This window comes from Ochotona curzoniae, unplaced genomic scaffold, assembly GCF_017591425.1.
Source record: "Ochotona curzoniae isolate NIBS_2020 unplaced genomic scaffold, NIBS_Ocur_1.0 contig_2723, whole genome shotgun sequence".
Classification (NCBI taxonomy): domain Eukaryota; kingdom Metazoa; phylum Chordata; class Mammalia; order Lagomorpha; family Ochotonidae; genus Ochotona; species Ochotona curzoniae.
This window is the reverse complement of record NW_024465573.1, coordinates 9,955,444-9,970,695: the sequence shown is the minus strand read 5'-3', so window position 1 is coordinate 9,970,695 and position 15,252 is coordinate 9,955,444. Positions and strand designations below refer to the sequence as shown.

General features: G+C 35.5%; 1 protein-coding gene across 2 annotated transcripts in view; it reads right to left on the bottom strand.

The window, feature by feature from the left end:
- CNTN5 (contactin 5) overlaps positions 1 to 15,252 on the bottom strand; it is a 1,028,052-nt gene that overhangs the window by 84,880 nt on the left and 927,920 nt on the right. For both annotated transcript variants that reach the window (XM_040976845.1, XM_040976846.1), the window contains one exon: positions 11,509 to 11,629. In XM_040976845.1, the coding sequence (XP_040832779.1) occupies positions 11,509 to 11,629 (121 nt within the window). The remainder of the gene's footprint in view (positions 1 to 11,508; positions 11,630 to 15,252) is intronic.

Below are 15,252 nucleotides of genomic sequence, written 5' to 3'. Positions count from 1 at the left end.
GAAATATGCCCTCTAGATTATTTCCTAATCTATACAGCTAATCAACAATAAAATATTATTGAAATATTTAACTTTTATTTCCTTGTTCTTATTTGTATTAAGTGTACTTAAAGCAATTCACTTTTTTTTTTTCATATGGGGAGTTCACTGGCAGAATAAAGTAATCATCCTACTTTGCTGAGCAACCTGATGATGGATGTGATGACAATGAAGCCCCTAATGGTTATAAGCACAGCCCACTTCAGGAAATTGTTACAACTTTTCATTGGCTCAGTTAGCTGAATATATTACAGTGGCCTTAGTGGTGCTTCATACTTTATCCTAATGGCAATTAGCTGGCAGAATACATTGTCAGGATGAGATTCTCAATGGACAGTTTGATTAAGGAAGAAGAGGCAGTCAAAATTCTCCAGCTCCAGCATGTATTTTCAAATTGTAATTGAAGATGAATAAAACAATCTGAGCAATATTTCAGAATAACATTGTCATGACCTCAGATTACTTCTTGGACCTATGTAGATCGTTTTGCAGCCCACGTCATGTACCATAAGTAACTGAAGTCAGTGTCACATCTTGAAGTAAAATGGAGATTTAGTCTTCACTTAAGAATATCAACAATGTCTATAATTTATTACAAAGCATACTGACATTTGAAACCTCCTATTTAAGCAAAGAAAGGGAATGTTATTTTTCCCACTCTTCTTTGTTGCAATGAGGAGAACCCAAGAGGTAAAATGCTTGTTCAATATAGGTATGATTACCTTGTAAGAAAAAATTTCAGCCTGCGTTCTTTTTTCAATGCCACACCATATTAGTTTGATGAACAGATACTCTCACAAGCATTTTAAACAGGTCAAGTTATCTTAAAATTCAGTTTTTTAGACTCGGCTGACATGAACCAGGTTCAGTACTGAGTGTATGTCATGGCAGCCAGAAAGCACTGCTTTTTCAAATGTGAAATAAACACACCTGATTCTCCACTAGCTTTTGATCACCTTGAATTATATATTTTCTCACTCAACTTTTTCTTCTGAAGTAACTTTATGTAGCTCAGCTTTGTCATGCCTATCCATTTTTAATATTGGAGAGTTCCTTTCAATATTAACAAATTGTTTTTTCTTTCAAAGCTAAGTATTTGTTTACATTTCTCTGCTGGTATCCTTATTTTAGGGTGCTCAGAAGGCTTATAGGCTTTGTACGTTAATGTTTACTAATAGGCTCAATCAGTAATATGCATGTTTTCATGACTGCCAACTTCATGTTTTAGATCGAGTGCATTTTCTCTATATAATGTCTACACATTGCATTTTTGACATATTAAACAGCATAGAGATTTATTTGGAAGCTTTTTACTGGGAGCAATAAACTTGTTTTCCTCCCTTGCTATTAACAGTAGCATCTGGTCTTTAGTTTTTTGTTTTGTTTTTGTTTAGTTTTTATTTTTTCCCCCTACTCTTTCACCTCACTTGCTCTAACTCATTAGAGAGCTAATTGTCTTTGCAATTTCAAATTAAAGTGTACTGAGTGAAAGAGAGACAATACCTTTGCCAGGTGTTGGGCAGGACAAAATTTAATCTGCAGTAAAAGTCAGCAGAAGCTTCTTCCAACCACTGCCAGCCTTTTCTGTTTGGATCTGCGTGGATTTTTGTATCATTCCCTGAAGAATCCTTTAGACACCAAACTCCATGATACAGAGTTTTACACAAAACCAAGAAAGTAATTAAGAAACAAGTCTCTTGGAACATTGGCTGAAAAAAAGAAAAAGAGACTGGAATAGAAAAAAAAATGAACTTACCGATTTTGTCGTCTTTGAAGGTCTGACTAGCCATTGCTTAATATTCAGCAGATCTTGCATGGAGAATGGGTTCTTGGTGATCACATTTGGATTACTGAATGTTGGATATACTATATGGATATGTAATATAGGACTATATATTTAAGGCTTCACTTGAAAAGAATATTATTCAATAATCAAACAAATGCTAAAGCAACTTTGATTACAACCATAGAAAACATAACATATTCAGAATACCCCCAAATCCAGTTTTTAGATGAAGTTGGCAATTCAGTTGAGTCTACACAAATGAAAACTGAACAAAGAGAATGATTTTTTCCAGACAAACACATGAGCAGACAGACACAGTGTACTCCTAGTATTTTCACAAAGTAACACTAATGAGGTTAAGGTTAAGGTCATTTTTTTTTAATGCTGGAAGCCTTTTTGTATGTTTTGTTTTGTGTTGATGACTTGCACATAAATACTGAGGAAAAATGAAAAGAACTACAGCAATTAAAATTCAGGCAAGTCAGGCACCTCGAAAGCACCTAAAATTTTGTTTCTACTTCCTGATTGTAGGGATTCTAAAAAAGTTTAAAATCAGAAAAGGTCAATGCTTTGCACTCGCCAGGATCTCATATAGGCACTGGTTCTAGTCCCTCAGCCCCACTTTCCATCCAGCTCCCTGCTTGTGGCCTGGGAAAGCAGTTGAAGACAGCCCAAAGCTTTGGGACCCTGCATTCATGTGGCAGACCTGGAGGTAGCTCCAGGTTTCTGTTTTTGGATGGGCTCAGCTCTGGCCATTGCAGCCACTTGGAGAGTGAATCAACATACAGAAGATCTTCCTCTCTGTCTCCCCTCTTCTTGGTATATCTGACTTTCCAATAAAAATAAATAAATCTTTAACAACAAATCACAAAAGTGAAAAGAGATAATGAATAAAGGTCTGTTTTTCATTGGTGCACATATTGCTGGAGACATTTTAACCAGCAGTGACTCCTTTGCACTAAAACTTAGAGAATCTAGATAAGAAGCACCACATGAAGTCTTGAGAAGACCATCAATAGATTTTGATAATGAAGATGATTGGCAAGACATGGAGATCGGAAAGTTCAGAATTGCCAGTGAGGTTAGTGGTCATTCCAGCCAAGATATGAGCGAGAAGTCCTGATCATATGATGTGTCATCACATGGTCAAAGATTATGTTATAGCTAGATAGGAGTAAGAAATCCTGGAAGTCTATTGTGTGATAGAGTGACTAAAAATTGTTGCTGATAATCAGTGTATTTTTCAGTCTGAAAAAATATATATAGGATAAGATATTGGGAATTCCTCCAAAAAGACGTGTTAAATGTTTAAGGAGAAGGATAACTTTACCTTGAATGCCCATTTTGACAGATATACATGTATTGAAACATTATATGGCACCTCAGAAATAAATGTTTTTGAAAAAATAATCTGTCACCAGACTAGGTAATTTAGAGGATTAGAGATCATTAAGTTCATCCTTGGAAGGAGACGGAAATGAAACATCCCTGATGAAGAATGTGCTCTCTTTCATGTCTTAGCAAAGGATCTGCAAGTATAATGACCTGTAAGATCCCACCAATATATTCTGTGCTTGATGAGAATGCCCTGGTTCCTAGGCAGTGTCTGACTTCAGCCTTTTGCGTCTAAATAGCACAGCACTCTTTCCTCCCTCACTCTCATCTCATTCTTCCCTTTCTTGCCCTTATTTCTTTTCTCACACAATGTTGGTCTTTAGTCCTTCAAAGTGTCTATGCCTTAATTTTTCTTATTTGTAATTTGAGCCTAAAATACTACTTCACATTGTCGTATGGTGGGATAAATGGATAGAAGGAGATAATTCACATGGCGGGCTTTAATACAGTGTGTCACATACAGGATGGGCTTAGTAAACATTAGTGATTCTTATTAGTCACAGACGTCAATTATTAGAGAACAAAATGTGCTGCTGCTGCACCTGTCACAGCACTCCTCACATTGTTTTAAAGAGCATTCCTCCTTTTATAATAACACTTTCCCTAAGAGTAGTTCTTTAGTTAGTTAACTCCTAGTACAGTGTCTACAGTGTCTGGCACATCTTATGTGCTCTATAAATGACAAATAAATAGGGGTGTTCAATAAATGAAGGTATAAGAGGTTATCCTAGAACAGCCATGCAACATCATAAACTAGAAAGAACTTGTGGGGGATGTGACATGATCTGTCTGGCCTAAAAACCTTTGATTTTCTTAAGAAAAATATTTCACACATTTTTCTTTCTCAACCTATTATAATATGAATGCTAGCCTCATTATTCCACTAAACTTGTCCTTAGCTAAAATTATCAATTATATCTAAATGGCTCAATTCAGTGGTGTAGGTTGTTTCTTGTTTTGCTTGATTTTAGCATGATCAGGGGCAAACTCCTTCCTTCCTGAAGTTGTCTTCTGTTTCTGGCCATATGACTTGATTGATTTACAGGGGCTGTCCCCCTGCGGGTTTTCTGTTTTGGGGAGATGCTTCAAACATCTCATTTGCATGTTCCTTCTCTTTCTTAACATTCATTATTCTCTGAATTCAATCCCCATCAGTTTCATCTTCTTACTCTTCATTGACTAATTTCATTCATACTGTACTTTCACCTTATTATGTACGGATATAGTCAAACCTACATTTTATCTCCAGTATTTCTCTGGTGAGCTCTGTAGTCACACATCTATTTGCTTACTGAGTAATTTTCTCTAGAGGGTCCTGTCATAAATGATATTCCTCCACTCTCAATCTGAGTCTCTCCCTGTCTTCTTGATTACATAAAAAATCAATGATTATCACAGTTCCATGATCTTTCTTCATTAGAGAGGGCCAAAAAATTTATCATTTGAATTTTTAGAGTCAAAATGACCCATTAATTGCTCTGTAATTCTAAAATGTATCCTGTAGCTAACTTGCTCTAAATAGAGAATGTGGCAGGAAGATTGTGACTTCTCTGCCATTTCCCTAATAATTTTCTTACAGTGCATATCTCATCATGTTCTTTGCCTAATTTTATTCATTGCTGGATATTTGTAACATTGTGCACCTCATTGGAAAGCATTTATATCCAGTCCTGTCTCATCCTTCTTCATTTTACTCACTAAAGTTATATTGGCATCTAGTACGTACTCATTAAACTATAAATGGAATTAGTATTCGCAAGTAACACCAAACGACAAGAATTTAATCCGACCTATTTAGAGCAGTGTGATTGTGATTTTAACAAAAATGGATGCATTAGAAAAGGTGGTAAAGAATATGGGTCAAAACACATAGTGAAATATCATCACCTTATAGAATGTGAATCAAAATAAGTATGAGATAAAAGCCAGATGATTAGATTTTTGGTTTTCATAGTGAGAAAATGAAATCAGAACATTTATTTCAAAGTAGTGAAGTGTTGCCATCGGGAAACCTAACAAATTTTTTGTGAGTTGATGAGGTATCAGTATCTAAAAGAAAGTTTGGCTTTCAGCAGCCCGCCAACATTTGCTGAATGAAAAAGAAAACAAAAATGAAGAAATTTCGTCGGGCTTCGTGCAATAGCTTACTGGTTGCATCCTCGCCTTTTATCTGCCGGGATCCCATTTGGGTGCCAGCTTGTATGTTTTCTGGCTGCTCCACTTCCCATCCAGCTCCCTTCTTGTGGCCTGGGAAAGCAGTGGAGGATGGCCCAAAGCCATGGGACCCTGCACCAGCGTGGGAGACCCAGGAGAAACTCCTTACTCCTGGAGCTCCGCCATTGCGGACACTTGAGGAATGAATTGGCAGAGGGAGGATCTCTCTGCCTCTCCTTCTCCCGGTATATTTGCCTTTCTAATTAAAAAAAATAATGCCTAAAAATTATTTTTGATTTGTGAAAGATTTCAGTTTATTTTTTGTACATAGACAACGTGTGTGTTCCTAGATAACCATGTACATGCATGAAAACTGCTGAAAATCCTGTCTGTAAGCAGGTCTGTTCAGCCTGCTTGCCGCTTGCATGAGTTGGATTAAAAGTGGGAGAGATTGTCCCAACACCTGATTGACAAACAAATGTTTCTCTCAGATACTTGTTCAAGAGTTCTACAAATTGTAAAGCAAACACACGGATACTATGAGACAAGAGAAACTTAAGTGCTACTTTGTGTCTAAAACAAATTTTGCCATGGTTAAACTACTGTAGAAAAAGGCTAACCTGGGATAAGCAAATGATGGATTATTTGGATAATCTTATCCAATATTACTGACAGTAGTGACCTAATATCTGCAAAGGTTTAAGACATTTCTGTAAGACAGTAAATAAATTATATTTTCACAATTTTAAAGTTTTAACAGTAAAAACAATCATAAAAATTGAATCAGTTCTATTTTTATTACAAAGCATAGATTATTCTCAATGTATTTAGTATTAGTATTAACTAACATTATAATCACTTTTGTAATTCTCTTGATCTCAAAACCCAACATACTGGCACATGCTACTTTCAATAACTGTTATTATTGTTTTCTTCTAATTGGAGACTATTAAGTATCTGATCACTCACTCAACTGCCTGTATAAGTTCCAAGTTTAGTTATCTCATTGAATTTTATGTCAATGATGGAAGCAGAAATCTAAGCATACTCTAGCTTCCTAAAAGAAATACATGTATATTCCTGTGAGTTTCTCTAGGTTGGAGACCTTCAGAAGTAGACATGTATATCAGTGTAGCCTCTGCATGGATCATCGAGGCAGTTCTGAGACATGTGAACATAGAATATATTGGTACTGCTCTGCTTCCCAGTTAAGAAAACATTAAATATATAGTATCTTCTCTGAGTTTAAGCTTTTCTTTGAGGTTAGGAAAGTGATAATTTATACCTCTTTTCCAATTGCCAAAAAGAAAATGATCAAATCTTTCTAATGTACTAGTTAAAACCAATAAAAGTTAGGGCTTGGAGTGAATTTGGAGAATATTTAATTAAAAGATCCCTAATTGGTTGAAAAATAAAAAACTAGTGGCTTTAGTTACTTGTGTTTGAACAGAAAGCAATAACCACAAAAATCTAATGAATAGCATTTCACAATTGATAAAGGTAAAATTTGGTGTCAATTGGAATTGTCTAGTTGGTAGCATCAGTTGTTCATGAAGATGGGAAGCTTTGTATAAAGTTAAAATAGAAACAAATTGATGATTAATTCAGTATAATAAAATGTTTCAAAATTATGGTATGTGGGCAAGATAACAAAGGACCTTTTCTGTATAAAACTCTGATAAAACTTGGAGTAGATTCTTATACTCTAATTCATTTGAAAGCTAGAGACAGAGGACAGGCAGTCATTCCCTGTACCACCCAACAACTCCATGAGTCACTTACTGCATTCTAAGATGTTCATGGGCAGGAAGTTGGAATATGGGACACAGCGGGAACCTGAACCCTAGGCAATCAATATGGAATGCACATGTCCCAAACAATGGCTTAATCTTTAGCCCAAATCCCTGGTCTTGTAATTTTATAAATGAGGAAAATGTGACTATTTTGTTGTAATATATCCTTTTACGTTGCTAAAGTCCTTTTGCTCCTACATATTAATATAAACTTTAATAACTTTTAAAAAGTGCTGTCCTGGGTTTGTGAGTTGTGTGGTTGTACAGAGCCCCGAGCTCTGTATCTCACTGCACTTCCTAAGGTGCCTCTTAAAGTAGTGGACTACAGGTTGTAGAGGCTCACAGAGGACTGAGATCTCTGCGTGGCCATCCTTCCCTTCCAAGTGCTGAACTCAGTGTCAGAAACAGAACACACACTGAATAATGAGTGAAGAAATGAACAGGGAATTATCAACAAATACTTGTTGAATGAATTCCTTGACAAAAGAGTCACACTTTTAGTAGGTCAGTTTATTGCTGAAATATGACGAGTAGTTGGAGAGGAAAAAAAATGTTAAAATGGTCAAGGAATAAGTGGAGATAGATTGATTGGAAAGATGAAGAAAATTGGATTAAAATGCTGAACTCTGCATGGAATAAAAAGTATTGGGGTTGCATTTGGAGGCAAGTTAGATGTCTCTCAACAAGTCACTTCCTAAGAGATAGTTTTATTCTTCTCAAATTCAACTAAATATACACAAGATTTACCTAGCAAATTATAATTTAGGAAATTTCCCAAAATTGGGAAATGTGTTATATCCAGAGGATCCCAAGGACTACCAAAGCATCGGGCTGTTCCTAGAGTTTCTAAACCTACTATTTTTCATTGAGAAGCAGAGCAATATGAATAAAGAAGCAATGTGAAAACTGGGATTTTAGTGATTTCTGTGTCTGGGTGGAACACGAAGAGCTCATGCCCAGACTCCCTGGTATCCTACCTTGGCTAAGGACATTTTATTCTTTGAGCCATAAAGTTTCTTAGACTTATATTTGCTTTGGGAAACAGAATTCTAATATTGATTCCTAAAAAAAAATAAAAGAACAAAACTAATAGTTCTTTCTCTGGAGTCTCTCATATTTTGTTTGATCACTTCTCAGATAGCTTGGCAGAATGAGTTCTTCACAAAATGTATAGCCGTCAGTGAGGTCATCTCTTAATGGTCTTTTGCTGTTTCCTCGGATAACATGATAAAGTTCTCTCCATCTTTAAACATGCTGCCAATAGCAATGTATAGGCTTTCTTTGTTGTTGGACAGTGTATACTAAAAATTGCATAAAATTGTGCACAGATGTACAGATGTTCAGGTGTGGCTTCAATTTCTTTATTTCAGCGAAAATAATTTCTGCTAACATATTCATTACCTCAATTATACTTCTCCCCATTATGCACAGTGCCATGATAATGCTGCTTTACTAAGTATTAAATTTGTGAGAACAAGTGATTTTATGCTTCGGATGATTATTTATGGAAAATTCAATTTTTGCATAATGATGGTAATGGTAGAATAGAGATGAATAATAGCACTGTTATGAAGCAAAATAAAGCAAAGGTGCAAACCAGCATTTGACTGGAAGACTTAGGGTAGTGGATGGAGACGGTTGCAAGAAACATTACTAGTCAGAAACATTCAGATACTAAACAAGCAATGCTGAGGTCATAAAGATGCATACCTGAGCTCCGATTTAGTGTGCTGCTGGGGGCAGGTGAAGAATTGTGAGACTTCCTTAATATAAGAGGTTTTTTTTTTTAATAGAACACCTTTAATGGAAGAGAATAAGAATGATGTTTTCCACATATTTAGGGGACTATCTGTTTCCCTCCTGAATCTCCACTGGAATAGAATCACAAGATCACAAGTGTGTATTCCTTCCCACACTATTATGTTGCTTGTAATAGAGGTAAGTAAAGTGAACTGCCCACAGTCCAATGATGACATTCTACAAAAAAAGGGAAGAAAGGCAGAAAAACCGAAAATAAGAAAGAAACAAAGAAAAGGGAAGAAAAGAAAGGAAAAAAGTAAGAAAAGTAGGAGAGTGATAGAATTTTGTTAAGAATTCTCATGTTTCTGTGACACATACTTGAAAAAAAATATTTGCCAGAATTCTAGCCATCATTAGAAGGACTCATTCTAGAACTCAGCGCCAGTCCTGTTGCCTGCACTATAAGGATGTCCTGTGTTTGCAAACCAATGAATGGACAGTGAGAGAAGAGAGACTGTTAAAACTACTTTGAATCTCATTTTAAGAGCCAACATTAAAACCAGCAATATAGAAACACCCAATTTCCTTAATTATCATGAGATGTAAATTTAGAAAATGAAAAAAAAGTGAAAACTTCAAGAGGCAACCTATATTTTACAAATTTTAGGAAATCAATTCAAATGTATAATAGAAAATTGGTGACTTGATCAAACTCACTTCTAGAAGATTGAGCTGAATGTAACATGAATACTCAGAAAATGACAACTTGTTTGAAATTGCTATTGGGTGTAATTTCCATTTTTTTTTCATTTTATCATATCCTAGGCATAAAGCCAAAGGCTAAAAGAGAAGAACATGAAAAAGCTGAACGTGATTATGTTTTCAATTCTGTTGAATTTAATTCTACTTACAAAACAGAATGTTAGTTTGCCACTTAAAGTTGCCCCTTATAGTCCTGTAAGAATACCTACTTCCTTGTTATCAGCCTCTACATTGGCATGCACATTTGGTAAATTCCAATTTTAGGACTATCATCCTAAATTATGAGGCAAGTACATAAATAAACCCATATAAACTACAACAGACCATACCAAGAGAAGCAGGCGGTTTCCTACAAGTTTGACTGTAGTCTGGGGCTTGCAGTTCCGTGTGCCTGGATATTTCAGAAGAGATTTTTAGCTACGTGATATGGAATGTTTTGAAAGGATGAGTGGTTCAAGAAATTAGTATTTTATAATAAAGGAATTATATATTCTTGATACAAATGTGGGACAAAGATAAAACAGCCTTCTGAAGAGAAACAAACACACACACACGAATGAACAAGCTGTCATTCATTCCCATGCACTTCTTTAAAAACATTTTACTTGAATCAATGATGAATGAAATACCAGATTGCAACAAATATTTGATGATATACACAACTAAAAGAGATGATGAAGATTGTGATATGGCTCATGTTAACTGTTCAAAGTGTTTAAAATAATGAATCTTTATTTTAATTGTAAGACACACCAGATGGATACAACAGCAATTAATAAAAATATAACAACTTTGTATAGATTATACAGTTTTATTTTGTAGAGACTACACATGGGATCTGAGCATGCAGTGTGCATACCATTCAACATGTCATTGTATAAATTGGCAAACCAAGAGGTGGGATTTTGATAAAGGGTTAGTTTCACTTCTTGAATCGTGGTTATATTGTGTGTTCACTGTGTCACGTTTCATTGGAGTGTGCATGTAAATATGTACATATATACATAATTTATTTAGTTATACTGCAGTTCAAACAAAAATTAAAAAAGGGAAGGAAGTGAGAAGGGAAGGAACTAGAAGGAAGAAAAGGAGAAGGGGAGAAAGGGAGGAAAATGGTAGTGAGGAAGGAAAGAAAGCAGGGAGGAAGGGAGGAAGGAAAAAAAAAATCATGCTACTCTCTCCATTTTCCACACTGTGTTGAAGGAAGTTTTGGGTTCTCTAATCATTTGCTTAGTCCAATAAGATAGAGCTTCATAGATTGCAGCTTGTGACCTGGCTTATTATTGCAAGCCACTTAACTGTCATTTCTGCAAAGATAAACTGTGTGTGTGTGTGTGTGTTGACATTTACGACTTTTAAAAATCCCTACAACTTAGCAATTGTAAATGCCACCACATGGGATGTACAGTTATCCTGTTTTTGGAAGTAGAATTCATAAGTTAGTAGTGGGAAAAAAAGCCTGGAAGTTCCACTAGTTTGCATTTGAAACACACATATACACACAAATTTTAGTTCAGTATTCCAAGTGTCTTAGCAGCACAAATGTTTAGAATTTCTGCTTGGCATTAAACTGCAAAAAATTAAACTGGTTAAACAGTAACCACTGATTACTAAAGGTGTTTTGGATTATAAAGTTAGATCTGTAGGTTTTGTCTGTTACTAAGAAACAAGTATCAATGTAATATTTTCAAAGGCAAAAGGTTAAGCATAAATGACAAAAATTGTAAAATTGAAAATAAAATGCACAGTACTGATGTGCTCAAAGTCCATGCATTTAAATTCCTTTGTATGATAATTTATGGTGATTGTGTCTTCAGACTGCACTATTAGCATACTCACCCCTAACAAGAAGTTCTGCCTCATCTGACACACTGTCTGCTGTGGTCTGTACCCTGCAGCCATATCTCCCAGCATGCATCAGAAGGATGTTCCTGATCATTAAATCTGCAGAGGATGCTTGCTGAAAGAGGGATGAAGTGCCAGTTTAAAATGTTGCAAATCTGCCTACTTCAAGGTGTTTTAAGGGGCAACTTTGCATACTTAGTCAAAAAGACCAGTTTGGGCTTTACAATTTATATGACAGTGATTCAGCATTCAACATGCCTTGTATTAAGCAAACAAGGAAATTATGTTTTAACAACTGCTAATAAAGGTTTTTTTTTTTTACATTTACGATTACATAGATTTAACAGCTCACATTTAAGAAATAGTTAAATATGCATAGACTCATGTATTTAAGATATAGAAAGAATAATCAGTGAACAAGAATTATTTCATTATTATTCAGACACAGGCATATTTTGGGGTCAAGAGTATCATACTGAAAAGAATAGCAACTTATGAGAAACTAATCATGAGAAGGTAGTAACCAAAAGCTATCTCATCTGGCTTGATTGACTATTTCTTTATGCAGGTACCCTTTGGGTAACCAAATGAAAGACTGCTAGTCCCAAAGCCATGTGTCTTTACTTAACAAGGTATGTTCACCCCACAACCGCCGCCACCATCAGGAAGCCAGGCCAACCTGACTTTTTAATCAATGCAGTTGATTTTAACACCAAGGAAGCTTAAACCCCTGACTCTTGTTAGAAACAGGACTCAAACATAGGTGAACCATAACTACCATTCAGAAGAGCAATAAATATCAAGGAGAATGAGTTTTAGATGTACTAGTGAATGGGGTCAGTAATAATTCCTCCCTGGTACAAACCTTTCACATTTGTCTTTCACTTACTCTATCAGGAAAGATACACTGATTTCATTGTGATCAGGTAAACACCTAGTATTTACAATAACTCATGAGCAATTTTTTTTTTCTTCCGGATAATGGCAGTCTACACTGTGCTTTTCAGACTCAAGGTAGCAAAGAACAATGAGGGCAGATGCATGCAGCTTGAGATGACACCTTTCAAGAACACAAAACTTTTTTTCAGCAGCAATTGAGCACATGAAAGCATGTCGAATGAAATTGGAGAACCCCAGATTAAATATATTTATTGTTTAGTGATATTATAGTGAACTACCCTTAAGAAAAATAACTTTTGTTCTTAGGGGGAATATTTAAATGATTATTTAAAAATATAGCTGTTTGCTATTATTTGAAACATACTGATGGTCTTTGTGAAAACAATAGTAATTTCTAGAATTTCCTTGAGTTAGAAGTTCCTTGAGTTTTTTTTTTTTTCTTAGTACTCATGAAAAAAGAGATGTTCGTTTTCAGATTTTTATCACACAAACATGCAGATTTCTTTCATGAATTGCCTCACTGTGTTCTTTATTTCTGGCATGTCTTTCTGGTATTTAATTTGTTGTACTTTCTTTCATTCTCTTATTTTTCTGATAGAAATTGTTAAGGGTACTGAATTTTTTTCTTGTGAAATAATTGGTAAGACTTGGTCAAGCTGAGTCATTCACAGGAAAGTGTACCATGGTGAGAATGCATTAAAATGTCATAACAATTACTCCAGGGAATGTGCTATTTGTCCAGCGAATGTCCTATCCTGCTGATTTCCTTAGAATTAACTCTTGCTCCTGAACTCTAACAGAATTCATTTATTTATTTTCAGGATGCTAGTGTTCTACTTCTTTCAAATCTGAAAGAGATTTTGAGAAAAAAATGGACAATTTTGTGGAAAATAAAGGAAACTATAAACGTTGTAAGCTTGGTGTTTGAGGTCAATGTGAAGTAATACTATATGAATGAGTTTCTGTATTTGGCACAATGTGTATGGACCTTGGTTCACGCCCTTGGGTTTCTAAGAAAGTCTTTTAAAGGAAGACTGACTGCATTAAACCATTTGGGAATTGATGTACAAACTGGTGCTTTGAATGAGACTGTGCACAGATGTAAAGCCAAGAGGCCCCAGAAAACTCAGAGAGGATTTTGATCATCTTAAGCTCAGAATAATACTACTTGAAAGACTATGCCTGATTTTTTTTTTTGTTGTGATTTTGGTTTGGTTTTGCTTTGTTTTTGGCTGTTGTGTTTTTTTATTTGTTTGTTTGCTTAATAGCACAAATAATATCTGTGGAGGTTACTGGCAAAAGTACAGACTTTAAGCTGCTTTAGGCTCACGGTTTTGAAAAATTGCTTTGTAACATTATGTTGCAGTAATTAAATGATTTATCATCTAATTCTCAGGCTTTGTTCCCTCCCAATTTATTTCTTTTTGTTCTGAATAAAAGTCTCACATCTTTTCTTTTTCATGAAATTAAGTGAAAAAAGCTTAATAGAATGAAAAGGGGATTCTGTTGAAATCACGTAGAATTCAGAGGAGGAGACAACGAACATTCTGTGTCATTTTTTTCTGCATTCCTGAAACTAAGACTGTGTAGTGCTAAATAAACTGATCCAGATTCAATCATCTATCAGGAGCAAAACAGCTACTGCTTTGCATATAAGCAATGCCAAGGCTGTGTGAGGTGATGAAATCTTCTAAAGTGGTGCCTAACCTGTCTCTTTGGCTCATAAACCTTATCATTTTAAAAAATCCTAAGCAGGAAAGATTAAACATGTAATTAACAGATTATAAACACTAAACCTAAAGTACCCTTTTAGCCAGTTTACTGATCTCTCAAAGGAAATAACAGGAGGAATTCACAGGGGAAGCATTGTACTTAATCTCAGCCCAGAGTATGCAGTTCCTGAGAGAGAACCTGCAGAATCCGGCATTCTTGTGATGAAATGGTTACTTCGTAGCAGATGCTTGCTTGCTTTAAGCCTCATTTTCTCTGTTTATATCTTAGGAGCTACTCTCTTCTCTCCAGTATTTTTCTTTTTATACTGGTGCTATTTTGAAATAAAATAGACAGGAATTTCCACAAATGTCCAGCTCTTTATTGGTTTTAATTCCAAATAATTAAATGCTCATTTAACAGGAATCTGCAAGTTACATTCCTAAAATATCGTTGGCGTAAAGTCCACTTTCACCTTTTTTTTTTTTTTGCCTTCTGTTTTTAAAATGGAAAGCCATTTCGGCACTCCTCTGCTTCCAGCTACTGAATCCTGTGGTTTGACAATACCAAGCTCACATTTCCCCGTGCATAGAAATGCTTCTATATTCTGCCTGTTCATACAGATTTTTGCAGCTAAGGGTGCTCTTTTTACTTTCTTTACCCAGAAAGGTGCTCACAGCTCCTCACAGCTCCAGTGACATCTTGCTGACTAGTCTGCCTGTACCGTCCCTAGGATTCCTTACGCTTGTGCTCAGCTTCAACATCACTTTGCCCATCTGGATGTGTTGTTCTTGGAAGCGTCTCTCAAGTTCCACTAAGTGCATTCCCACAACTAAGCTGGGAATTAGTGCAGGGGTAGTTTTACATGAGCCAATGAGCGTATGAATTGCTTACTTTTTTCCTTCTTTGTGGCCACTAAAAGGTCTTCTACCTCCTGCTCTTTTTCTCTCTCAGAAATGAGGAAGAAAAATAGGAAAAGACTATAAACAGTAAGACAAAAAGCACTTAAGGAGTAGATTTGAGTTTTAGAATCACATATAATTGTGTAAGTCCCTGCTTTATTACTCAATAGATATTGAACTTGGGAAAATTACCCAATCGCTCAGAACTTCTGTCAGTGCTACAGTG